At 38.9% G+C, this 27,913-nt stretch overlaps 1 protein-coding gene across 1 annotated transcript in view; it reads right to left on the bottom strand.

The window, feature by feature from the left end:
• clcn2c (chloride channel 2c) overlaps positions 1–27,913 on the bottom strand; it is a 170,781-nt gene that overhangs the window by 75,089 nt on the left and 67,779 nt on the right. Inside the window, exons 4-10 of the mRNA XM_013912200.1 lie at positions 18,642–18,773; positions 16,511–16,639; positions 15,415–15,548; positions 12,054–12,131; positions 3,707–3,785; positions 3,022–3,147; positions 806–890 (exon numbers count right to left, since the gene is read on the bottom strand). Of these exons, the coding sequence (XP_013767654.1) occupies positions 806–890; positions 3,022–3,147; positions 3,707–3,785; positions 12,054–12,131; positions 15,415–15,548; positions 16,511–16,639; positions 18,642–18,773 (763 nt within the window). The remainder of the gene's footprint in view (positions 1–805; positions 891–3,021; positions 3,148–3,706; positions 3,786–12,053; positions 12,132–15,414; positions 15,549–16,510; positions 16,640–18,641; positions 18,774–27,913) is intronic.

Genomic DNA, 27,913 nt, shown 5'->3' with positions numbered 1-27,913 from the left:
GCTTTCATCTGAAAAAGAAGGACAGAGTATGGAGCAAGAGCACCCCCTCCAAACTCTCAACCAGCTTCCTTCTAGGAGCCCGTGGTCTCTTTCACAGGCACAGAAGAGCCCTCAGGCTAGGACAGGATAAAATAAGACGTCCCTCAGTGCGCTGGCAACTGTTGCAAGCTGAATAATCCATGTTAGGTGATTCACGCAGTCCACCCTGAGGTAACACCTTCACAAGCTACAGTAAGTGGATCTCCTGAATAATGTCTGAATTTATGAGGCAATCATAATAAATGGGAATACCTGTCAGCGCAACCAGGTGGACAAAACTGACTCAGAGTGGATGAATTTATTTGAATTTTTTTGTGAAACAAGCTAGTTTCCATTTTCTTACTAATATTGGTTGACAATCAGCTTTTTATTCATTTAGGCTTGGTCTTATTTACAGTACGGACCTGCTGGGTAATGTCTAATTGATGAGTTGTTGTTTTTTTTAAACTCTGTCTCTCTTCCACAGCATGTCTTTATCCTGTCTTCTTTCTCTCACCCAACCGGTCACATCAGATGGCCCCGCTCCTCCCTGAGCCTGGTTCTGCCGGAGGTTTCTTCCTGTTAAAAGGGAGTTTTTTTCTTCCCACTGTCGCCAAAGTGCTTGCTCATAGGGAGTCATATGATTGTTGGGTTTTTCTCTGTATCTATTATTGTACAATCTACTGTGCAATATAAAGCGCCTTTAGGCAACTGCTGTTGTGATTTGGTGCTATATAAATAAAATTGAATTGAATTGAAACCAACTTCAGCATCTTAACCAACTTACCCAATGACAGCGAAGGCAGGAAGCTCCTGGAGGTCAAAGGGAAAGTCTAATCGGAAGCGGGTTTTAAACAGAGCTGTGATGGTCTCTGGAGAAAGAGAGAGAGGACAAGCCACTGTATCACTGAACAGACCTCAAAGTCATTAAGCGAGGTTAAAAACAGGTCTTCTAAACACATATAGGGCAATAAATAAAATATATTAAAGCTACTGATGCATCACTGACTGATCTGACTGATGGAAGGAGTAAAAAGGAAAACTTCAGCTTACTGTGGAGGTGATGACCAAAAAATGGTAAATGGCCTGTATTTGTATAGCGCCTTACTAGTCCTAAAGGACCCCAAAGCGCTTTACACATCCAGTCACACCCATTCACACACACATTCACATACTGGTGATGGCAAGCTACATTGTAGCCACAGCCACCCTGGGGCGCACTGACAGAGGCGAGGCTGCCAGACACTGGCGCCACCGGGCCCTCTGACCACCACCAGTAGGCAACGGGTGGTGTCTTGCCCAAGGACACAACGACCGAGACTGTCCAAGCCAGGGCTCGAACCGGCAACCTTCCGATTACAAGGCGAACTCCCAACTCTTGAACCACGATCGCCCCAAAACTCCAAACCTCACAAAACCTGACCACATTAAACAACTGGTGGGAGAAAAGGCTGGGAAAAATTAAACCACTAACAGGATCCTGGAAATCCCAAAGAAGTTTGGACGCCTGCCACTGAGAACTTCTCAGTTTACTGTTTTGGTAGGATGAAAATTCTATTTTTAGCACCTCCAGTGTTGCAGCAAGTCTTTGTCCTTTACTCAGTATATTATTTAGACTTGCACACATGTAACTAGTAAAATAATGACAGAGCTTCATTTATACACAGATTAAAAACCCCATTGCCCCCAGGCTCAAGAGGTATGTAACACTCCAAGAGCCAAACCTGCAAATATCAACATCCACAGAAACCTTAGTATCTCAGCTAAATCCTCATATAAACCATTTCTACAACCACCAAACACAGCGAAAACAAGCAATGATTAAAAGAACAGTTACTTAAATGCGCAAAAGTCCGCTAAACACACACAACCGAGCCAAGAAATCTCCAGACTTCAGGTAGCCATGAAAACAATGGCTAGTTTGCTTGCAGGGCTCTCTCACGCATTCCAAAACACCAAGTTTCACCATGCTCCAACCAAAATTCACTAGACAAGCTGCAAAAGAAGACCACAAAAATGTCACTGTGATTCTATTGGCTCAACCGATTAAAAAGAGGTGTCAATCATGCAAATTGGCCAATAGAGGCCTAGGCTACAGCCCCTCAGAGTTTAAATCGCAAGAGGCCATTTAAACTCACCAGGGTGCAGGACAGAAAGGGCCCGCTGACTGGGAATGTGTGGTTAATTCTTCAAAAATATTCAAAAGACAGGCATTTCTAAGCATGGTAATGAAGTTAAATCATTTCTGCTGTTTAAAAAAACAGCAGAAATTCTACTCGTATATGGTGTCCAAGGTGCGCCAAAACTGGACATCCTGTATAACACCTGGACATTTATTTATTAAAAGTCCTGCAATTTTTCACAGTTTCACTTTGGAAGTATAAATCTTTGTTTATAAATTGATTTCTGCTTTTCTGGATTACAGTGTCAATTAAAGCATATTTTAAAAAGGGTTATATGCTAGAAATTATTTGCTATTATATTGTATGTTATATGCTAAAAAATTATATCACAAAAGACTGCATGAAATTGAAAAATTTGGACCATTCAATCCCAAATTCATAGCAGACTGACTCCATCTTATTGTTGCTTTTTCACTGTCTTAATTCACAAAAGTTGCTGTGAAGACATGACGTGATGGCTCAGCGCTTGCAGACCTGGTCCCCGTCTCCAAACCACTAAAACATTGGACCTTAAAGTGGACTCACTCTGATCATTTCCAGCCTTATATTTGAATTCTAACTGCATGACTCACAGCTCGTTCCTTATCGATCTTAAACCGAGCCTTGGTGAAGCCCCTCAGTTTATCCACTGTTTGAACCAACTTTAAGGCCACTCTTGCTTTGATACGACTTTTATCTGATTTTTTTGCCCCTCAAAAACAAAAGACACTGAACATGCCACTAGCTACTACAAAAATGGATTTGATTGTGCTGGACTAAGTGTTCCTAATAAAGTGCTTATACTGTCTTATACTAAGTACAATGAACACATCAGTCTTACCTTCATCTCTGTTCCAAACAGCTAATACCCTGAAGATGAAGGCACTGAAAGTGGCAGCAAAGAAGCCCCTCCAATAGTTCCTCACAGCAAAGAATGTGGAAGTTACTTCAATACTGAACAGCACACCTTAAACACACAAACACCACAAGGCATGAGCACTGACATTTAAAAAATGCACAAACAAGTGAAATGGACTTCTCTTGACATGCAGTCCTTCATGTAACACTCAAGTAACAACAACATTTCCTTGCATTACACACAGATGAATTTGTTCGCCAGCGTCTGTATTCAGACATGATCTCCATTTTTGGAAATGTCATTTACCTCAGTTAGCTCAGGCTTAGCAAGATGAATTCATGGTGGGGTGGAAGCACAGGCTGAAGAAAAACCAGCTAGAAGCTAAATAAATTATGTCACTGATACAAAGGCGTGTAGTGTGCTCCAAGGCTGTACCAGGGCTCTAAATTTAACATGAGATGATACGAGGGTGTACAGAAAGAGAATACCTCCGCAAAAAAACATCTCCCATGAAACAGCACTGATTGCTCCATCCATTTCAGCAACATGCAGCCCATTATATGTTAAGTGGGTTACACATTGTAAAAGTTATACAGTGCTTACACATTTAGCTCATTACAGAGTGCCACAGGCTTCAGGTACTACATCACGTTTGCTTTAGACTCACCTCCTATGGGGGCAGCGAAACAGCAACCAACTCCCACGGCACAGGCTGCTGCCAGCATCTCTATGTTCCTCGACTCATTCTGAAACCACACAGTGGTTAGATTTCAGTCACCAGCAGTCATTCAACAGCAACCACAACAACAACAACAAAAGCGAAAAGGAAAGAAGTGAGTCAATTCATTACATTTTTTCTATGACACACTTTTAATAAGACACCTAAGCAAAAAAAAAAAAAGCATCCGGAAAGGATTCTGTGTTTCATTTGTTCCACATTTTTGTCATGTCACAGCATTATTCCAAAATGGTTTCACCTACACCCTCCATATACATGCTCCATAATGATGAAGTGAAAAAGGTTTGCTTAAATTTATTTTTTTATCAACTAAAAAAAACAAAAAAAACCCCTCCTCCTCCTACTCATAACAACAACAACAACAACAATAATAATCAACAATTAACAAGCAAAGTAAAATATTCCTAAATCAAAGCAAAATTGAATTTCAAATGAGTACAAAACAAATTGGATGTCTTAAAAACAAAAAAAGTCAAAAAATATTAAAAAAAAATACCATGGATATATGAAAATCATTTTTTATATTTTAAATTAAACAGTAATAATATTAATGAAGGATCATATAATGAGCTGTGTCGTAAGACAGTCAGAAAGACAGTGGGAAAGGGACAATCATGCTGCATGAGCGCGGGATGGACTGTGGTGCATTATGGGAATGGAGGTTTTTTTCCTTTCTTTTTGACACTTCTGGTCTTATTTACCTTCATTCCTATGAGACCGATGTCCTTCAAGCAGCATGGCAGTGGTAAAGGAAAGTTACTGCGTGTTTTACTTTCACAACAGAATATTTTATGTGGAAAAGTTGGTGTGGACGAGAAGGTGCGTGTAAGGCTTAATATTTAGTAAAACAAAGGAAACTTCAGAGAATTTTCCTCTGTGAATGACAAGTAGGGATGCATGGATTATGAATTGTGAATTATTCTGAGCAGATTCCAGGATTGCACATGCAACTTTCTCTGATGCAGATTTTTGTTGTCTTTATTTTGTTTGTCTCATTTCTCCTGTTATCCCACCAAAACATACACAAAAAAAAACCCACTGAAAAAAAACGTTTTTCAGTCTATCAAACATTTTTTGAACATTTAGAAGAAACCATGCATGCATGAGGCTTAGTTACTCCAAGTTCAGAAAGTTACTGCTTATCTCCGTTGTCACAGATTTTATTTTAAACTGATAAAATTCAGTTTACCTGTAGATTCAAACAAATTCAATCTACTTTCAAAGACATAAAAAGGATAAAGTAGAAATTAGTTTTTTAGATGTTTTGGCTTCATTCATCCTTCCTGCAACTCAAAGGCATGATGCCAATACCGCCATGCTTCACTATAACAGCTGCGGTGATGCGCTACACATTATGCCTGGATTTCTCCCCAAACAGTTCCACTATTGTCTCGTCAGAACAGATGATCTCCTCCCTAATGGACTCGCTTAAAGTACTCTGAGTGAACTATCCTTTGCCCTACTGTATACTGAGAGAGGTCTATGGAGCAGCTCTACCATGACTGATGATACAAGATGGTCCTCTGTTTTGCAAGTTCTCCATCTTTTGGAGGACTTCTAAAAATCTGCTGGAGTTACCTTTGTGTTCTTGGACATTTCCCAATCCACAGTGTTCTGTTTGGCCATTACAGACCAAGTGGCCTCCAATCGACTTCTAGACAAATCTGAAGTAAAACTAAAGTTCCACTAAAGTACTTAAAGAAGAACAGACTTGCTGTTTTTATTTCTAATAAATCATAAATAATAAATGCAGATAAAGTAAATTCTCAGTTCATTTTCACTAGACTCAAATATTGTTGGGTATGAATAGTACACACAGTGGCTTTGATAAAGCTTTACAAATGCTAATAAAAGAGAGTGTGTTTTTGCTCTTCTCTTTCTCCTTTCTTTTAGTCTTTAACTGTATTTGAACAGTGGGTTATGCATGTATGTATGGGCTTACATAAGAAATAAAAAAAAAAATCTTTTAATGGAGCCTGACTAATAATTTTAAGGTGAAACAAATGGGGAAAAAACTTTATTTCTAGGCTTAAAACTAGTGCTGTCAGCGCTAATCTTGTTAAAACAGCACGCCGTCAACGCGTTAGCGCATTATTGCATGAATGCGTTAGCGTTCAGCCCCATGCACGGGGCGATCTGCGCTAACTCGTTAATGGAGATTTGCGGCGTTAATGCGGTTATGGTATTAGCGTCATTTTAACGAGATCAATGCTGACAGCACTACTTAAAGCATGTTTTGTAGACTGGATAGTGGAATAAGTAACAAATGGAGCTCAGTAAATCAGTTTGACTTTAGCTGTAGGGATGAAGGAATGTTCATGCTGGGAATTTTGCAGCTGAATTACCTTAATCCCTGTAACACCGGGCTCCTACAGGAAGCATGGGAGTAAGAGACACAAGTTAAGCTAGCAAAGAACAAATGCAAGAGTCTTTTTCATTACTGCCTAAACTCGCTGTGTGATGCTACAAGACTCAAGAAACCGAGTCCCCGGTGTTTTAGCATTAAACTCAACATTTCCTCCGCTGACATTTACAGCTCAAGTAAAATGCATTTTATCTTATAATATCTAATCAAATGCCAGCTGTATTCAAACAAGAGTACTCAATGTGTATGGGAAAAATATGAAGTGCAAAAAAGAAAACGCTGTTGTTTTTTTTGTTTTTTAAAGTATGGCACTCTGAAATAGAAAGGTAATTTTTACAGCCTGCAGGTTGCATTAGCATACTGTACTTCAACCACTAGAGAGGACCAGATACTGCTGCAAAGGGACTCTTCACACATCCACACAGGCAAATACACACTCAGCATTAATATGCCATAAAATGCGTGACAACACTCTGGAGGGATGGAGAGCAGGATGGAATAACAGAGGGTTACAGGTAGACTATTTAATGAGGCCCATGATAGGGTTTTCAGAAGAGACTAATATAAAGGAAGAGAGGCAGATGGAAAATTTAACAGAAAAATAAATAGCGGTACGAGAGGGAAAATAATGGCGTGGAGGGGCAGAATGCATTGAATGACGGTTGTAAACTAATTACTGCTGCTACATTTAAATTGGCTGGATGTAAAAGTCAGAACAGACTGGAACTGTTTGTTTTCACGTATACGGACATACGCAAAAGCAAAGAGCATTTTTACTACTTTTCATCTTCACCTGAAGTGAAATCAGATAATGAAATGCGAATTTAAATGGACTCTAGTACATTTTTTATTCACAACAGTTAGCATTAAAACTATCTTTTGGCTGCACGGTGTGTTATATATTCTCAGAAAGACATTTCAAAAGGTCAAATCTATGCACCAACTGCACGACTCTTCCTTCTAGGATAGCGTTGCACGAGTCTTTTTGGACAAAAACTTATTTTGGAAGAAGTTAGCCGGCCTGCATGACAACTTTTTCTAACAAAGTCAAAGTCAAGTTTATTTCTACAGCACAACAAAAGCTGTTGACCAAGGTGCTGTGCATCTAAAATCATCAAATGACATAAAAGCATAGGGCAAGAATTTAACAAAAGAAACAAAACGAGAAAACCTGAGTAAGAAATAAAAAATAAAAGTAACAGAACTCATTCCGATTTAAAAGCTAGAGAATGAAAGTGGGTTTTTGATGTTGGGGAGGTCCTGATGTGAAGGGGCAGTTTGTTCCACAGCACAGCCACAGCAAAGGCCTGATTCCTTTTTTGCTTTAATCTGGACCTCGGGAAAGCTAGAAGGATTTGGTCAGCAGTTCTCAATAATCTTGAAAAAGTGTACAATCTACCAGGATGAACTACAACACGGGGCAAAGCAATCACAGGGACTTTGACGTGTATATAGTGTGAAGAGAGACTTTGGGTGGCATCATTATAGAGCAATAAAGTCCATGTAGCGAGTAGGTCCAGGTGGCTGGATGGGTCAGCAAAACATTATCTGATATTTGTAGTGGCAATACAGTGTTTACCTTTAGCTTAATGCGGAGTAGGGATATAGTGGCTACAGCGTAGAGCCTTTTCCCAGTACACCAGCTTTGTTTTGTACTTTCTTCAACTTCTCAACTTTTCACCCCCCCAACGGACATGCTCACATCTCACGAGAAAAACAAAAAGTCAAAGGTTTTTCTGATTTCCTTCAGCTCCCAGCTTCCTCTCCCAATGGATACACACTCAGCGTAATTTCCATCTGACTTTTTTTTTTTTCTTCTTCTCCCTATTCTCATTAGCGCTTCCAAAATGTCCATCTCAATCAATGAATACGTTTCTGGGAAGAAACGATGAAAAGATGTATTTGTGTACAAATAAAAGTGATTCAAACCTCAAAAAAACAGGATATAAGTGGTTGTTGACTATACATGAGCTGCAAGAGAGCAATTCCTGAAGACAAAAGAAGAAAAAAACCCTGAACTTTTTAACTGCCCAAATAACAGAGGGACAAAAAGTTAGAAACTAACTAACAACTAATAGCTCTATGTTGAGCCTATGTGCTCCATAAAAAGTAATTAAAAAGAAAAAAGCTGCAGGCTTCAGCATCCCAAAAATCCACCAACCCTGCTGGAAATAAGTTCCAGCTCTGGTCTTCACCCTCAAATATTCTTTTTGTTCTTCCTTCCCCATTTCTCTTCATCATTACCCTTTCTTTCAGGCCTTCTGCTCTCTTTTTTTGTTACTTCAAACTCAAACAGCTTGAAAAAAAAAAAAGAAAAGAAATGTCAGCACCCCCTCCTTCCGCTGTGTTCGTAATCTCTTAGCTTTTGTTTAGTTTTATTTCCTGCACTTTTCCCTGACCTGGGGATTTTGCAAGGGTTGGCTCAAGATATTGCAAAGTTGCTTTTGTGAACTGTTCTGAACAACTGAAACTGCCCTCCATAAATTCCCTGCCTACACTGAAAGACCCATACATACTATGCATTAATTTGCATCTTAGAGTAAATAGACTTAAATCTCACAAATCCATGTGCCAGTAATTACAAATTTAATTGCAGATCCACCAACTCTAGATTGCATAAGTTACATTCATACAGTTGCATTTTGAGTCTATACTCACATATAGTGGGCATTTAGTTCTGGATGAGAAATTCATGTATATACTTTAAACTAACTCGCTATTGTTTGCTTGTCATTCCTAAACTCCAACTAAAATCCCCCTCTAGAACTCAAATTTTCAATTTTCTGATTCCATCTTAATGTCAAAGCAGTTGGTACGTCTAACCAGAAATGCATCTATTAGGTCTCCTTCAGAAACACAATAGTAACTTTAAGGGGGTTCATTTATATTTTCATATCTATTTAGCTTTGAATGCCCACATTAACACAGATGCAGGTGCAAAAATGTTGAATCTTTTAGTTTTTGTAAACATTTAGGAATACGCTTATTTATGTGCAACACGGCCCCAGAATCTTCGGATAAGTCGGATCAAGGGGGTATCTTGTAAAGTTAGTTTTTTTGGGGTTTTTTTTAAAAGAAAAGAAAAAAAAAAGATTCTCTCTTGTGTTACTGATCCTCTGCTGCAGCTCAGCAGGGGCACAGTCTGTGCCAACATACAGGGGTACACTAAGACTTTCACTATGTTTGTATAATTCAGCCACATATTTGTTTAAAATTTCAGACTCTTCATATAACAGGCAGCACAGATTTTGTCCCTCATCATTTCCGCTGTAAGCACTGTATAAGGTGGTCTTTCATGTGAACATCACACGTTTTGTTCAAACGTTTGATCAGTTTGATCGGTTTTCATAATCTCGGGAATTAAAAATGTACTAACGCTATGCTAATTAATTCGGGTATGTATGTATTTGGTTAAGTAGAAACCAAGGCTTATTGTCTATTTGGTACAATTCTAGCAAGTACTTGGAAAAGAGAGTTTTTCATCTAGTGTATATCTGATATTCTGATCAGGCCTATTCTAAAATTTTATTTTGATTTCACTTCTGTTTTTTACCTAGATAGAACTGTAGTTTAAACATTTGCTATCAATGAAATGAAAATACAATTTCAATCTCAAGAATAAGAAACATTTTATACAAATTCCATAATCATATATATTTGTACATTTCACAGGTCAGCTGAGTATAGAATGGATTGTCAGATTAGAATTAAATAGATGTTGGCCTTGGATGCACACCAGCACATAACACCCTCAGAGGGTCTCCAGTATCCCTTTTTCAACCCTGGCCTCTCTAAGAGGTGCTCCCGTGTATTGACACTGAAAGACCACACAGTAGCAATCTCCAGCATTGCTTCTTTGACCCTGGGCAAAAGTGACAAAAACACAAACTGGGTTGGAAAAGGATATTACCAGCAAATTATACTGCAAAAATTAATTTAGCTGCTCCAATAATTATCACTTTGGCTTTTTTTTTTTTTTTTAATTTTCACTCCCCCAACCCCAACCAGTTGCGGCAGATGGCTGTCCTTTCCTGCGCCTGGTTCTGTCGGAGGTTTCTTCCCTTTAGAAGGGAGCTTTTCCTCCCCACAGTTACTAAATGCCTGCTCACAGGGAATAGTCTGATTGTTGGGCGAACTAGTAATTCTTGTGAAAATTAAAAAAATAGCCTTAAATAAATAACAACCAAAACAACAAATGAATATGGTCTTGAACTTGGATACAGTTTTGCTTAAAAACTGCGTCAAGTTCTTACCAATCACCAGTCACTGAGATTTAAACTTAACAGAGGTTTTCAGTAGATGCAACCATGGTATTAATTTGAAAATTCTACGCAATCACAAACTTGGGTGTCCACAGCGCCCCGCCATTCAAACACGTCAATCAAACAAATTGAGGGAAAACTGATTAAATAGTTTGCAACATTCCTGCCTTTGATCTTCTAAAAATAAGCTTTTACTGACCATCAGTCATAGCATTGGTTCAGGCAGGCTCAGCCACAATCATGGCCAGTGAGCTCATTGCCTGTGCCATTTGATACTCTTCTAAACATCCAAATGGCAATTCTTACATTGGGAAAGGCATTAAAACTGATTTAGCCAGCCCACAGGTGCAACAATCCTGCAAGCGGCTTTGTAACCCACCTTCACCCTGTCAGCCACAGCAGAAAATTAAGCATCACTCCTGGTCTCATGTTCTGTGCTGAGACAACAGTTCATCCAATCCAAGAAACGACACCAAATGACAAACGTTGTAGCTGTTTACTATCACCAGGGGGCAGTGACACAGACAACCAGTCTGTGGACTACTGCTTGTGCCACTTTTGGTCGTTCATCCAGTCGTGGAAATGAGTGAAGTTAACATAAAAGAACTGAAACGGGATGTGCCCACTAAAAACTTGGTTTTCGTTCCCGAAGGTGGGCCACCAGGCTGTGCTTTTCATGCTGTTTTTGTATTTTATCTTTGATTTTTTTGTGCTTCTGTTTTCTGTTTATCGTTTAGTTTTCAACCACACAGGGAATCAATGTCGAGCTGTGTGCTGCTGGTTTGCGTGGACTAATACACACGCAAATGGCTGCAAGTCCTGCATTAGGAAGGTAAGCGAATGTTTTTGATTGCCAATGCTGAAATCCAGTGCTCCAGCACACAACTAAGTATAGTTTCAGGCTATGGAGCTGATATTTTTAATCCAACGTAAGGACAGTGTTGGAAGATCCTTTCAGACAATTTACTTCCTCACATTTCCAGCCACTGATTTGGTTGTACGCCTCATGAAAGTCAAAGAGGAAACCCTCAGCAAATCACTAATTTGGGTATGTTGGTGCCAAAGCCCAGACTGTGGCTCTGAACTTTAACAACATTCAACAAAAACCTCATTTCTAATGTCTATCGGAGTCTCAGTGCTGTTCACAAATGGTACTGGAGACTGGAGATGATCGGTGTTTGACGGCATACAGTCTGTTCTTCAAAGAGCATTAAACTGGAGTCTTTGCCAGCAACGATGAGATCATATGATGCGTAAGTATACAATTTTCCCACAATATTTATAAGAATGGTGAACTACCCTCATACCTTTTTTTTTCCATGTGCAACCAACTAATGTAAAAAGTCAATAATAAATATCATATAAAGTGAATATGTAGTGCTTTTTGGCTTGGCTTAACTGCTGAGTACATTCACCAGTAAGGTAGGGTATGCATACAGCCTGAAAGGAGAATCCCAGCTAAAGCTTTAATGGGAATATCAAGATCACATCTGGATTATGGCATCAGGACAGTTCAGACCAACAATGTGAGATTTTAGCTTGAAAATAAAAGTAAAATATTAAAATGATTACAATAAAGTAACAGTAGATGTTTAAGATTATATAAAAGATGACTTTTTTGTGTTATATTAATAAGTGTTAGCCTTACCTCATAGATTCCTCCAAACAGAGACATAAACTTGCTGAGGAGAGCTGCACACAGACTGGCGATGTGCACAAAGGGACCCTGACAGGAGGAATAACGCAGACAGAAATCAGGTTAAAAAAAAAAAATTACAAATTAAGGAGCACTCTGGGCTCGTGTTTATTGTGAGTCAGTCACACAAGACAACACAACTCTTTGAAAACACATCAACAGGGAGAAAGTCAGCGGGAATATTAACATTCAGAGTATGAGGTTCAAAGTGGAACTAACAGGATTAAAAGTGAGAGCAGCAGAAAAGTGATGCTCAATTTAAAAGGCAGCGAGAGGCCTGCTCTGAATCTAAACGCTGGGTGTTGCTGCAGTGCTGTGTAACCAGAAGGGCCTGAGGGCTGTTTGTGTGCACAAGTGTTAGGAAACAGTGTTTTCCTGCAAGAATGTCTTCAGGCAAGGCTGTCTTTTGTGGGTGTAGGAAAAACCGTAAGTAAGTGAAATTTTATTTCTATAGCACCTTTCAAGACAAAGATCACAAAGTGCTTCACGAAGAAGTACCAGAGCATTTAAAACAAAACAAACAAAAAGTTAACCAAATGCATTTCCAAAAAGCTGAGTTGACACCTGATCTGTTTTTGCTACAAAAAACCTGAAAAATACTCAGCGATATAAACAACATCTGCATCGTGAAGTAAAGGGATGTAAATATTCCCAGAAAAACAGCCTTCTCTCTCCCAGCTGGATCAGAAAACATCCCTGTACCTTCCTACTTTCCGTCACCTGAACCCAAGGGATGATGCAGGGATGTGAATGAGCAGCCAAAGGTTCATGTGCTGTAGTATGTGAATATACAGAGAGATTTAAGGCAAGTCGTTTCACAACACACCCTACCACTGTTCAGACACCTTACTGTGACCTACGTGGGTTTCTGACAACCAGTAATGATTTGAGTGGAAGCTCGTCTTCTGAAGCGATGCTTAATGTTTATTTTGAATGTTGTAAAAGCCGGCATTCAAAGCTGAAAGGGCCCAGCTGCTAGCGAAGGCTCTGTATCACAACACAAAGGTTTAATGCTGTGAATCACTGAAACTGTGCTAGTAAACATCAAAAGCAGAATGTGGGTCAGCGCTTGGGTTTCGCTGAAAAGTAAAAAGAGAAACTAGATTGTGTCTCATAAAGGTAGCAATAAAGACATGGCTGTCTGTTTCTGTCCTACACAGAAAAAACATACTAACTGTACTTCTGTTCAAAACAAATTTGACATCTTAACCCATCTTACTAGAAACTGTTAGTCTTCACTCTGTGCAAACATACATATAATACATGTATTTGTCCACCAAGCTTTCTTGTCATTTCTTTAAGCGGTCTTCAGGAATAGTTCTCCAGGCTTCTTGAATGACAATCAAAGCTCTTCTTTAAATGCTGGGTGACTTTTATTTCACTCTCTCTGAAGATGATCCCTCACTGCTTCAATAATGTTGAGGTATAAGCTGTGAGGACTCCACCAAATGTCAAAATCCCCAAGATCACTGGCTGCAATGCAGCCCCTAACCATAACAGACCAGTTACCACTGACTTTCAGTTAAGTTCTTGTTAAATCTGGCATATGTCAGCCTTTTCTCTCTGTTTCCCTTCTTTAAGAATAGCCTCTTGACTGCCACTCTTCTACTGAGACCACTTCAGATGAGGCTTCAGTGAATGTTAGTTGGATCAATTGAAGGGCCAGATGCATCTCTCAGGTCCTGTGTCAGAGGATTTTTTCCTATGTCTTAAGACATGACTTTCAGATACTGTTTATCAGGTAGTTTTGTTAGGCCTGCCATTTCTTTTGTCCTTCACCAATTTTTTAAGGACACACTGCACACCATGCTTTAGAAATTACCTGGAGCAAAAATTATATTTTATGTCTGACAAACTGTGTTACCTTTGGCATTTTTCATAGATTCAACTAAAGAAATGGGAACAAATTAAATGTTTTTGTGGCAGGCTACTAGTAATAAAGTGCCAACACACACATACAGTTATGTCATGTCTGTTATGTGTAGACAGAACACTAGTTTATCCCTTGGGTTAAGAGCATTTTTTTTAATTGAATGATTCATAAGTCAGCAGCTTAGCAATCAAAAAAAATATTCCTATGAAACTAGTCCATTATCAGGACTGGAAAGAAAATGAGTGAAAAACCAGCGAATTTCCAAAGATAATATTTGAAAGATCGTCAGAAAGCTAGAGAACTATTGCTTATGACCACTTTAAAAATTATAAGAATGTTTAGCTCCTTGGAAGCAAAATATAAAGAAATGAGAGGTAGCTCAAGACTTTTACACAATGCTGTATGACCAGTTCCACAAAACAATAGTAACAACCTACAGAGACTGCAATAGCATGGAATTTCCAACGAGAGCAGGTTTTTCCTCATGCAGAATATTATTAGTACTTCTCTGAACTCTTAAGGTAAGACTTTTAGTCTATAAATTATCAACAGCTAAAGTGATAACTGACCATAGTTAAAGCAATAGTTAACAACTTACTTTTTCCAGTTTATAGAAATAGAAAGCTCAATTTTGCTCTAAACCCTTAAGAATTAATTTGTTATACAACTGAAACAACAAACAAAAGTAAAGCCAATACCAAAATTATATTGGAGAGAAACATAACACCAGACAGAATAGTCTTGCTAAAAGCTAACTAGCCTAGTTTAGTAAACTACCAGTAACTACAATCTCGGCCAGATTAATGAGATATTGTTTTACCTTTTAGAAGTAAAAAATGTATTCCACCTTTTATTTTTTATTCCACCTTATAATTTGCCTAAGTAGGTATAGAAATGTTTTAAAATGGCCTATTTTTTTAAATTAAAATGTTAGCTTAGCTAGGAGCCTTTAAAGCAGCGGTCCCCAACCCCCGGGCCTCGGACCGGTATCGGTCCGTGAGTCGTTTGGTACTGGGCTGCGAGAGTTGAGGCTCAAGTGTGAAATGTATGGTTTTCAGGGTTTTTATCGGTTTTCAGCGTTATTTTGTTATTGTTTTTATCGTTAACTTGGTTTTCCTGGGTCTTCACGTGTGTTATGAATAAATCTTCTTTTCAGTGCCGGTACTGGTTTTATTTTGTTGTATTTATCCGCGACACCTTAAAGGCCGGTCCGTGAAAATATTGTCGGGCATAAACTGGTCCGTGACGCAAAAAAAGGTTGGGGACCGCTGCTTTAAAGTACAAAGTCCTTATTCTCAACTTCTCTGTTAGTATTGTTAATGCAGGCAGACACAAAAGCTCAAAAGCATATTCCCATTCAGAAAGCTACTTGTATTCATTTGTATGTACACACCATGCAGTACATGTACATTTAGAGTGCGTGAAGCAGATTTGTTTTACCTCTTTGCCTAGTGGCATGCCACTGCCCAGGGCACAGGTGAGGCCGATGACTTTGGCCACAAAAGTTTTGAAGGTGAGGTATTCTTTTAGGACGACTCCACGCAGGATGGTCTTCATTTCTGGAATACCTGAACCTGTAATAGGACAACAGTGGGCACGTATAGCTGATTGTTTTAAATCGAACATCATTTTTCAAGCTGTTATCATTCACAACTAAATCTCTAAGAAGAAATCCAACTATTTGATAAGAATTTAATAATCATATTAATTAAGATGAACAAGATTTTGATCCAATAAATTCTGATCAGTGCATGACATCACATCTGTGTTTTTTCTACCTCACACAAAAAAAGATCTCACCATGTTCCCTCTTATAGGATGGCAGAACTTCTAAAGCTGCAACTTGTATGAATTTGGGTGCCAATTATAGCCTGACCATTATTATCAGACTATTATGTTAGCAACAGTCGATAATGTTCAGTCTATCAAATCACAACATGCTTATACTATTATTTATGTAGTAGGGGTAGTACACTGTGTTTTGAAGGAATGTTTTTTTAGTAAAACTACTGGTGATATTGTGTCGCTATCATTAAATTTCTAGTATTTGTTGTCAATCACTATATCATTCTAGTTCAGATTTGACCCACATGTGGACTAAAATAGTTCCATCTCACCTTTTGGTTTTTCACCCTAGTGATAGCCTTCACTTGCATCAACATTTCTTTGTATCTCATATTCAGATTTCCAGTGAACAGCTTCAAAACACAGGTTTAACACCCTGGATCTTTTGTCATGGAATAACAAGTGAACAGGCCTCACCTGGCAATGAAAGTCTTTGATAGTCACTTGCCCAATTACTTTTGACATTCTAAACAATGGTGTTTATAAAAATGAATGCAATACATTCACTCCCTTGATTTAAATCTTATAGTCTGCACTTCAGCCACATTGACTGTTTGATTTAAAATCCTTGCTGTTGTTTATTTTTGGCCCTGCAAAATTAATTGATTATTTTGTGGTTACTCACTCACAAGGTCTAAATTGGTTAAATGCAAGTGGTTAGCAAACCAGTATTATTTTATACGAATCATACCAACAGCCTGTGGAGCAAGGATCTGAGTGAAGCCTGCGGAAAAGGTGATGAGGACAACGGGGTAGGTGACCCAGGCCAGGTACTGCAGGAACACATTACTGTCCAGACCACCGTGCATCCACTTCTGTGCTGTGGACACAAACCAGGACAGACGTGTAAAGCCACCATCCACTGAATACAGCATTGCAGACACACTCCACAGGAAACAATGTGTTCATTTCGAATACAGTCAAAGATAAAACTTCACAAGAACAAACTGATGAACACACACAAGCCCACAGTCAATGCACAACCAGGAGAGCGGCTGTATAAATATTTTTAAAGACATGAAAGATGTGTAGCTGTGTGGTTCTTCTCTGCACAGGACAGGTAGTTAGTCATGTTCTGGATCCAATTACGAGAACTGTACAGCATAACTGGAATTGACAAGACTAGGTTAGCATCCTCTTGAGAGCGTAATGCACGCACGCACACACACACACACACACACACACACACACACACACACACACAGTTTGAGAAATCCATTTGAATTAGACGCAGTCCTGTGAGGTTTCTGATCAGCTCTCACAACTTTCTTCAATCGTTTTAAAGGGACTTCCTTCCTCTTCCTGGACTGTACTGTTTACTTAGTGATTAATCCCTCACCCTCGTCATCTTTTTTCTCTGTTTCTAAATCTACCTCCATGTTTGATGATAGATGTCATAAGAGGCCTTCCATTCATCCTTGCTGCCATCCTTTGATCAACCTTGAATCCCCAGTTAATCCCTCCACCACTCTCTTGGCTTCCTTTTTTTTTTTTTTTTTTTTTTTACTCACTTCTCTCTTACCCCCAAACTTTTGCCTGCTACACCTCCTTGGTTTTACTCCTCTAAAGACGTTTCACACATCACAAGCTGCACATTATTATCATCTGCATTCGTTTCCAACAGGGCTCAATCCTCAGTAAAATATTTCTATTTACAAGGTCCTGTAGGGACAGATCAATAAAACCATTCCTAATTAATTACCACATTATGCAGATGTCTGGATAAAGCTCTGGAAAGAGTTTCACTCTGCAAAACTCATCACAAGAAAAAAAGCTTAATGTCTTGTATTTGTCTCCATCTATATAAAGCAGAACCCTGTCACATTGAAAAAGTAATATACTCTTATTTTAATTTTTCTAGCCCTTCCTGTTGTGTTTTTCCATTTCCTTGGAGGAATAACCAGGTCACCGTTTCGGCGGTCCTTGAGCTGCCTCTCCAAAAAGTCTGTTGTCTTGCAGTCCACTGTTGTGGTCTACAGCTGGTTGGAGATGTCCTTGTTCTGCTTTAAACGCCGACTGCAGTTCTGCTGCATAAACTCCACAAAGGTGTAGAGCTGAACAAAGACTAAATTGACAACTGCTCTCTAATGTGGTGGAGCTGATCTCAAATAACAGGATAAAAGACTAACTGGAGAGGCTGCTGATTTCGGCCTGATTTACTTGCAGAACCACCTAGAACTCCCACAGCTTCCACCAAACAGTTCTGCAAGTTATGCTGTTAATTAAGCAAAACTTGCTGTCCAACTGGAAGAAGGTCCAGCACCAAGTCATCAGGTGTTTTAAAGCTTTTTTTTCCCCCCCCCATTATTTTCAGCCCCTTAAGTACCATTTATTGCCATTCTCTACCAGGCATTTATCAAATGGCACCTTCCTGAATTTAAAATCTTCCCAACCACTGGTACATCTAAAGGTCTTTCTCCTGATTACATTTCCTTGGGAAAAATTTGGTATTAAAAAAAAAATGGATGGGAGAATTACACCAGAATATAAGTTGAGTGAGGCTTTATTTTTGCCATATGGAAATAATTTATTTTCTCCATTTCTAAAGCACTTATATCATGCTAGTTCAAATTCTTATTTTCCCTTCGTTTACACTTCATGTTTGTACACATGGGTAAAAGTGTTATCTGAAAATATAGACTCAATATATTTTCCCATCTCTGCCATCTCACCCCTTTACCACCTCCCCCTTCCCACTAACTTCTCTCTCTTCCCACTCTAATCCCAATATAAAACAGTCTGTACATTACTTGCTTGTGTTACTATTGGCACTCTCCATTCTCAAACCCACAGGTGAAAAATGCAGTCCCTTGCTTGCTTACCTTGTAGGCAGATGGCGATGCAGAAGTCCACCACCCAGCTGACCAGGGCCATGAGGAGTCCCAGCAGGATGAGGAAGATCCAGTCCTCGCCGACACGCGAGATCAGGAACTTCTGACAGCGAACCGTGCAGACTAGAGGGACGGCAGGAAACAAGGTAACATGTTAGGACTACATCACCCAGAGATTGGCACTAACATTTGGACGGGGCAAACAGAATCTTTTCAAAATTAGGCAATAATTGCTGTGTTTCCATCCAACAGTTTCTGAAATATTGAGCACCAGTAAACATGCTGTCTGCTCAGAAAACTACTTCATCCTAAATGCTACAACACTTTAGTGGTGAGTGATTTAAAAAAAAAACAAATCTAAAAAAAACAAAAAGGCAAAAGTTCATCAGTTTCCTAAATTTAAGATCCATATAAAGTCCACCCAGAGTCCAGCAACAAGCAAGCCATGGGAAACACCGTCTTTTGAAGTAGGTGAATTGCTTTTTGACACAATTTAGAATTTTTCTTCATAAAACTATGAAAATATAAAATAGAGGACCACTTCTTCAGGGGCTCCATGAGAAACTGTTTGCACGTTAGATTGCTCATGGAGACATGCGCTTCTGATAAATTCTTTAATTAGATTTCAAGGCTGTAAGGTTTTCAAACTTGTGAAAAGTCAATTCATGGGCAGACATCTTAAATTCTAGACAAATGAGATGTTCTATTCTGAATAGACTTTTGTCTTTGTGGTGCAACTTAATAACAAATACCTTTTATGACAGATCTGTGAAACCAAAGAGTAATCTTCGACTTCTTTGCATTGACTTGAGTTTTTAGACCTGAAAACCATTTCCTTTTTAAATAAAAAACTGGGATGGAAACTCCGCTAGCTGAGACGTGGAAGCCACATGTTGGAAATGTTACATGGGATGAGAATAAATCTGTCACTGTTACCACTGGCAGCCATGTATAGCAGAGGTTACAACGTCACATTCAACCCGTGTCCAGAATACGATTTCATACACAACGTGGCGAGATGATAAAGACAAATGAGACTACACTGATCAATGAATATTAAATGCACAACAGAAATGTCACTGAAACAGAGGCACTACGAAGCCAAAACACAAAGCACACACAAGGCAGGTTATGAGGCACAATCACATCCGCTTTACTTACCTAGAAGCAACGGGAAACTGAAATTCACGGCTAATATACTGTATAATCCTCAGTGTGAGCCATGCATACACTTCTAGTAATTATGACTAATTGCTGGAACCAAACATTAGTTTGACAGTGACTCATTAGGATGTTCACGCACACACCATAATTCATACAGCCTCTTGTTCACGCCACATCTCCCCCGCCACCCTTTTTCCAAACCTGTCCTCTGTTCCTCATTTCTCCTCTGCAGGGGAAAGACACTTGGGTGCACTGGGTCCTTTTTACGCTTCAGCATGTAGAACAAATGTTCATGTAACACTCCAAATACTTGGACTTTTTTTATTTTAATGGTTGACCTTTATCGCATTCAACTTTTTTTAATATTTCAGCATGGACAGGAAATCCCCAACCTTTATTTAATTTAAAACCTGACATGTTAGGCCATGGTTCTCTATCCTTCATATCTCTTATTACATCTGCCCTCCATTGACTTCTGGTGATCTGTCAATATGGAACAAATAAAGAAGAATGACTGTTATTCCTTAGATTGCAAACATGTTTGTCTTTCATCAAATAAAGGTTAAAAAATTCGATAGAATCGTCAGAGCAGCGTTTACTTCCTTTATCCATCTATACAGGCCACCTACTGATCTTTATTTAATCCATGACATATGAGAAATATTTATTTTTAAAGAAAAAAAGAAAGAAACAAAAACCACACACACACAAATTGTATAAATTCTTCAATAACTGAAACAAGGGGTCATATCCCACAGTAACTGTGTGACAAAGTTCAGGTCATTTCTTGATTCAGATACGTTTTTGTTGGAGTGGAACGTGAAGACTTCATGCCCTCATGCATTCAGTGACTTTTGTGTGTTACAAGGGTCCAAATAAGGCCCAGACTCCACATACTTAGTGACATAAAACAAATACACATGTATATCTTTTGGCATTTACAATATGTACTGCAATCTCTTGTCTGCTGTCACACATGTGGACACCGACACAAAACAACTGCTGGCAAACAGAAAAAGAAACTTTTACAATCACCACACTTGGATCGTTCTTTCACTTTAGTGGCATGCAAGTTTTACCAAATCAAAACAAGTTAAAAGTATTTTAGTTTAACAGATGAACGTTCTGGATTCATGAAACATAGCAAACCTGGCTTTTATAATGGCCTAAATTATTTGAGGCATGGACTACACTGACTCAAAAAAAACCATCTCCATGCAGATGGGTTCACATTTCTCGAACAGCAGAAGACAGATCCGCTTTACAGGATGGAACCCTCATAAATCTTTTCTTCCCCCTCAATTTCCACCATAAGTTTTGACTGGGACTGATTCACTGAATTGATTTGTTTTTTATAAATAAAACCTCTCAAACTCTTTGCTCTGTGGCAAGATGTATTATCATACTAAAAAAGTAACTTCATTGTCACCAAAACTACTTTGTATTGATAGAATATATATAGTACAATAAAACTGCAGTTGTATTGTACTTTCTGTTATTTTTGGAAACAAGTAACAGAAGGTGTGTTTAGGGATAAGTGCTAGCTGTAGCATCTCAGCAATGTTTTTATTAATCCTAACTTTCGAATCCCCTTGCCCTGTAGATCTGTGGGAGTAGAAATCCTGCAAAAGCCACTGAGAAACCAACCTAAAAAAAAAGAAACAACCATTCAGTTTCCTGTAGAGGTTTGTGTGACATCTCTGTGATGGACACGGGAAATGGAGAAAGAGTCAGACAGGACAGGAGGGGAATAAGAGATGCTGCCGGGACTGAGAAAAGGATGCATGCAGAACACACCCAAGTCGCACTTCAGCTCACATACATCCACGCATCCCCCAATCAACACCTTAAGGAGCAGCCTAACACGCACATGCAGGTGAAAGCTGTGACAAACACAGAACGCACATACACAAAGACACACTCTGCTTTCCATCACTTCAGTCAGTTATATGACAAATCTGAGAAACAGACTTTGTACATGTGTATATTTAGATTTACGTGTTATCAGAGCATGTGTGTGTCTGTGTGTGTGGGTGAGGTGTCTGCGTCATCTCACCCACGGGCCGTCTGTGTTCTTGGACCCCTTCTGCCATAACTAGACACTAACACTCATTTACATTGACTAGAGTGTGTCTGTGTGTCTCAGGGTGTGTGTGTGTGTGTGTGTGTACGAGCATTTAGCCTAAAGTTTAATCTTGCCTTTTTGGAGATGTAATTTAGTTAGCTCAGCCTGTGCTGGTATTGCTTAATAGCTTTTTCTGCAATGCGCACACAAGCACAGATCCTGCAGACTGGTTACTGAGTGTATTCTCTGTGGCATGCAATAAGCAGCATGCTAGTTCCCAATCACTGTCCCCACTCACACCCTGCAACCCCAGCCCCCTTCATCCTTAACCTCCTCCTCCTGCAGCTGCTTTCTACTAATCACATTCAACCTGTAGCTTTACCTCTCATCTCCTGCTCTCCCTCACAAAGCCTTATCTCCTGCCTTCCACTCCTTTCCACACTGCCCCCCACCCCCAACACACATGCTTTCTTCCCTCTCCCTGTTTTTCATTCTCACTTGCTCACTCTGTCCTCAGCAAAAACCATGATGCCCACATACCTGCTGAGACCAATTTAGGTTGCCTTGGAGACACAGTGCATCTAGTTCATAGCTCTGGCATTAAGATACTGTATGCGCACACGCTTGTGTTTACTTTGTTGCAACATGTTATGGAGATGCCATAATAGGAAATTAAAAGAAAAGACTAAAGGGTCAAGAATGTACCCCAGCCAATAATAAGTCTGGGGTACATAAAAGAGGGATATTTAAAAAGCCAGTGTGAGAGACATTTGGTCTCTTATTGGACAAATTCCAAATAAATGACGTTTCACGAAATCCAAAGAAAGACAATCAAACAAAATGTCAAAAACTGCAGGTCCATGACTGGCACACATGGCTCACAGGTACATTCTGTAAATTGCTGTTTGAAACCATCCAAATCAACAAAAGCTATCAACAGAATATAAACAAATAGCTTCTAGGACTTCATGTGTTAAAATAACAGATTGTGTTGGGACCAGAACTGTACTGTACCTATACTTTTATGTAATACACCTTTGGACCACATGCTATGGTGCAAAGTCTATGGTAGAAAGCTAAGAAAAGAAATATAAACTGTTTCAACACAGCCCTTAGTAAAACTCTGCCCCCTGGTGTTTAAAAAGTTACATTTTACAGAGCGTAATTACAAAAAGGTATTTTTAGCCCTTAAAGTTGGAGGCTGATGACTTTTGAATATTTTCACACAATTATCTTAGAAATAACTTTGCTGTATGGTAATGAACTCTCAACAGGTTTGTGTTACAGTTTTACTGAGTAACATTTTATTGGTCTCTGTATACATTAGCATTAGTGTTGTGCATTGTTCCCATGATCTGTGCACGCAGCTTGCTAGAATTAGTTCATTAACACTCCGCCCTGTCATCTAAATACAGATGGCTTAAAATGAGGCATTCAAAAACTATATCGACCTTTTCTATGTAGTCTGTGAAACCAAATTAGCCATGTAAGTGGGCAGCATGGTGTTGGAAATCTTATAGTTCGGAGTTTGATTCGTTGCCTCGGGGACAGAGCAGCTGATTCCACTATGAATTATGCATCGTTTCAAAGAGTGCTTGAAGATAATGCGAGGCCATCTGTTTGAAAGCTGTAGTCAAACCAGATAATGACACTAAGTACACTAGTGTTTCCACCATGGAGAGCCCCAAAAAGAAGAAACAGAATGGCACGGGATGTGAAACAGGCAGTACATGTATCTTCAGTTATCTTGCAACTGATTAAGGTTTGCATAGAAGAGTAGTTTCAGCACATCAAAGTCTGAGACTTTTTGGAGAACTCACTTTTGACAGTTCAATAGCTGTGATCTGGACTGTGCAGTTATTTTTTCGCTATAAGACATGAATCACTTGTGCAAATTGTCACTCATAATTACAAATGATTAGTAGCCGTATCAGTATATCTCTGCCATGTTTTTTCTAAACAATTTAGCACCATAAAATATACTTTCAGAAATTTTCCATTATTTTTTCTATGTTTGTTTCCAAAAAATATTTTTTGTTGAAGCCTTCTCTAAATTTAATGGAAATGAAAAAGGTACCTGTAATTTAGGACAAACTACAAGAGTTAATTGAAGAAACGGATTGGGTACTCTTTTCAATAATTTAAACAAATATTTTGCAGACTGAAAGAGCGTTCGCTCTAGCTGCACCTGAGCTGTGGAACAGTCTCCCGATTGGCATCCGGGCGTCTGATTCTATTCAATCTTTTAAATCACGGCTTAAAACATATCTGTTTGAACTTGCTTTTTCTACTAGTTAAATTCTCGCCTTGCTTCTAGTGAGTTGTTCTATTAATGTGTCTGGTTGTTTTGCGTTGTCCTGCGCTGTCAATGTCCTCTATCACTGTGTATGATGGTACAGTTCTACTTTGCTATAGCTGTGTGCTATAGATTATTCCTATTAGTGGTTTTTACCTGTGAACATAATCCCACACTTATATGACTCTGATGTTTTAGTGTAAATCATTTTATTGTTTTATTGTTTTGTGTAAAGCACTTTGGCATGCCCCTGGCTTTTAATGTGCTCTATAAATAAAGATTGTTGTTGTTGAAAATTCAACTGACCTGGGAAATACCTTTGAAGTTATTTGACATCTTTTAAAGATCTAAATTTTTCCATTTTCTTAATTTTTTTTACTTTTTAAATAATAAATGAAATATAGTATATATAGTCATTTACTTGAATGTATTGATATGAGGATGGGCACAGATATAAAACAGTCTATGCAGTGACTATACAGCCAGAGCTGTTGCTGTTCTGCCTGAAAATGTTACAAAACTCTACTGTATGAGTGTTTTCCTCCATAAGAACCGCCCACACACTTGCATGAAACGTGTAATAAGGATAAATTAATCAAACCACTCTCTCAGATGATACCAACAAAGCAATATGAAATATGTTATATTAGGAAAAACAACACATTGCTCCATCTCTGGTGTTATTATGTGGAAAATGAGGGCAGGAAGCAGGAAGAATGAGTACATGCATCCAAGATGAAAATCACTGCAAGTGCAGAATCCCTGTGACCGCTACCAGATAAAACCCAATTATTCAAATCAGGCGCTCATTTGTTATGCAGGGTGACAGCTATATATGGGTGGAAAGGGTAAAAGAGCCTACTATTAATGCCTCAATTCTGCACAGTCATGGCAATGAGGCCTGTTCTCGTTTTGTGTGTGTATGTGCCCGCACATTCATTATGTAGCTTCATGCGTAAGGAGATATTCAATTAGAAATGCCTGGCTGTGTTTAAGACCACTGGCATAATTAGATTAAAATTAATATAGATAGAAAAATCTGACCATTCAGCTTTTTAAACGGAAACTTTTAAAGAGAGAAGGAGGAGTACGCTCAGTGGTAGAAATTAACTTCTTTAGCGGCAGAGGGGACTGGAAGGTGTGTGTGTGTGTCTTATTCTAAAAAATGGACTAAACACACCTGCTATAAAATCTACATAAAGATCAAACACAAAAGTAAATTGAAGAAGAGGATGGAAACCATTCTATTAATGACATCCAAATGTAGAAGAGAGTCATTTTCATTCCATGACTGCTCTACTGTAGAGTTTACCAAAACAAAAAATCTACAACATTAGTATTGTACACTGTACAGCGTAGATTAAAGGGATAAGGCAAAAAAACAAAGAAAAAAATATTTTGAGTTTTTCATTCCAAGATGTCTAAGTTGCAGTCTAGAGATATGCAAACCGTGCCACCCCTCTCCTGTCTACCCATTACATCAGCCTACCAGCAGGCTCTTACATAAGCTATGTGCAAGTTCAAGATAAAACACAGAGTGAAGATGCAACATCTGTAACGTAAAATCATCTCTTCTGCAGGCAGAATGGTTTAAAATATGGAACAGATGACAGAGTCAGAGGAATTTTTTCTCCCACATTTTTACAGTGAGATCTTCAGAGACTTAGGCACGCTCTATTCTGGAATAGATGAGGGCATTAAAAGCATAGATTTGGATTGACTCTGGGTACCTGTTGTTCACACTAAGTTGATATGTACACAACAGTGAAAAATGGTGTGCAGTGACTTTTATAGAAAGACAAACAGACATCAAACATACAGAAATGGACTTGTGCTACTAATTCCAGTGTGATCACGGACAAGTGGAGTTTATCCTGCTTCCAGAGACAATACCCAACTCTGGAAACAAAGATGCAAGCAATCTGGAAATAAGAGAAGATTTATGAGAGAATGCTGTTTGAGATTGGTTTGAAAGGTTAGTGACTGCTCTGCTTTGAATTTAACTGGTGTATATTTTTATAAACACTGCTTGCCCTTATCAGAAATATAAATGAAGACACATATACTTGACTTAGCTAGATGGTCATTTGCTTAAACAGTGAGCCACTTCAATTACTTAAAAAAAATATTATAACTATATATAGACTAGATCTTAAAAAAGAAAAGTCAAAGGAGGCTGGTGGCATTGTACTGTTCACACAATCGCTCCTCGCAACTTTTGGTCTCATGTCAACTTAGATTTCTATACACCTTGCTGCGTAACACAAAAGTGCAAAATAAAATAATTCAGACATCATGCTGTGCTCACAAGCTACGGTTACCTATTAACGTGCTCGGCAGATGACCAATGTGAAAGTACATTAAACCTGTATTCTTTCTAATGACCAGTATATCTATCTGCAAAAATGACATCCAATTGTACACCCAAAATAAAATTAAAAAACCCCCCAAAGAAACCAACTACATTACTCTTCAACTTATTAAAAACTTTACAGTTACTTTATAGTCTCAATGACCATTTTCAAGTCTGACTGACTTGCCCAACTCATGTTAAATTTAAATGTACAATTCCACTTGAACTAGAATAGACTACAAAATAAGGTAAGCTTTAGGCTGTGGTTGAGATTGTCAAATCATTCTCGTATGACTTTCCAGCATCAAACTCACCTTTTGGTTATAAGGACAATGGCTGGAAACCTCAGCTCAACGCTTTAAAAACAAGACTTCAAATACACTTGATTTGTACTGATTTGTGAAGTACAAAGTCTGCCACCTCTATTTATGGTTGATATATTGGGGGCCACGAAGAGGAGTAAAGCAACGCGTTTCTTCATAGGTGCTGAATACTTATGACCAAGTCAGTATGGGTGAGTACCTGTTTGTAGGAGCCCAATGTTTAACAAGTCCCCAGAGATTCTAATGTCCCCCAGGTCTCATATATTCTTGGCACCTCTAGGCACCTTTAGAGGTCTTGCAGAATGCCTTGATAGGTCAAATCTATTTTAAAAGCACAAGAAAATGTCAAGCAATCACCATGTTTTTCTCTTCTCTGCAAACTATGCATTTGTGGTTGAGTAGTTTACAGCATGGGTAGATGATGGGAGACACTTTTAGGCTTTTAATTTCCTCAAAGTTCCCAACAGCTTTACCTAGCCCCAAGTAATTCAACTGGGCTTTGTGATTCCGATGGAATTAGCTAATTTTGGAAAGTAGCTGATTGTGCAGCTGTAGAAAATAAAGAGGAAGCACAAGGGAGAAAGGAGTTACAAGCATGAAGAAAAGAGCTAACAGGACAAATTAGTCCCCGAAGACACACACACAAAAAAAAAAAAAAACAATGTTAGAGAAATAAAAACTAACAATGCATCTGTAAATGTTTCCTCTGTTACTAAATATGCCCATCTCCAGTCACTCAGAACACTCTCCTTGTTGCTCTTTCCTCCCTCCCTCCCCATTTATCTGTCCTTTAAACTATCTATCTATCCATTCCTCCTCCGCTCCTTGCTACATGTTGATGTGTTCTCTATGCTAATGAGATGTAAGAAGGAGGTGATGTTTATGTAAATGTTCTGTAACAGCCTCGGCGTCAGTCCCCGGCGAGAAGGCAAAGCACCTCGTCTCGCACTCAATCACTCTTGGAGTAACGACTGTTGTGGCACCCGTCTTATGGCTGCAGTACAATGTCTGCTTAATGAGGTGTAATGGCGTATCGGCATACACAAGCATCTGTGCGCATGC

This window comes from Pundamilia nyererei, unplaced genomic scaffold, assembly GCF_000239375.1.
Source record: "Pundamilia nyererei isolate P.nyererei 1_Seehausen unplaced genomic scaffold, PunNye1.0 scaffold00083, whole genome shotgun sequence".
In the NCBI taxonomy this organism is placed as follows: Eukaryota; Metazoa; Chordata; class Actinopteri; order Cichliformes; family Cichlidae; genus Pundamilia; species Pundamilia nyererei.
Note: the sequence above shows the minus strand (reverse complement) of the source record. Positions and strands in the feature narration are given on the sequence as shown.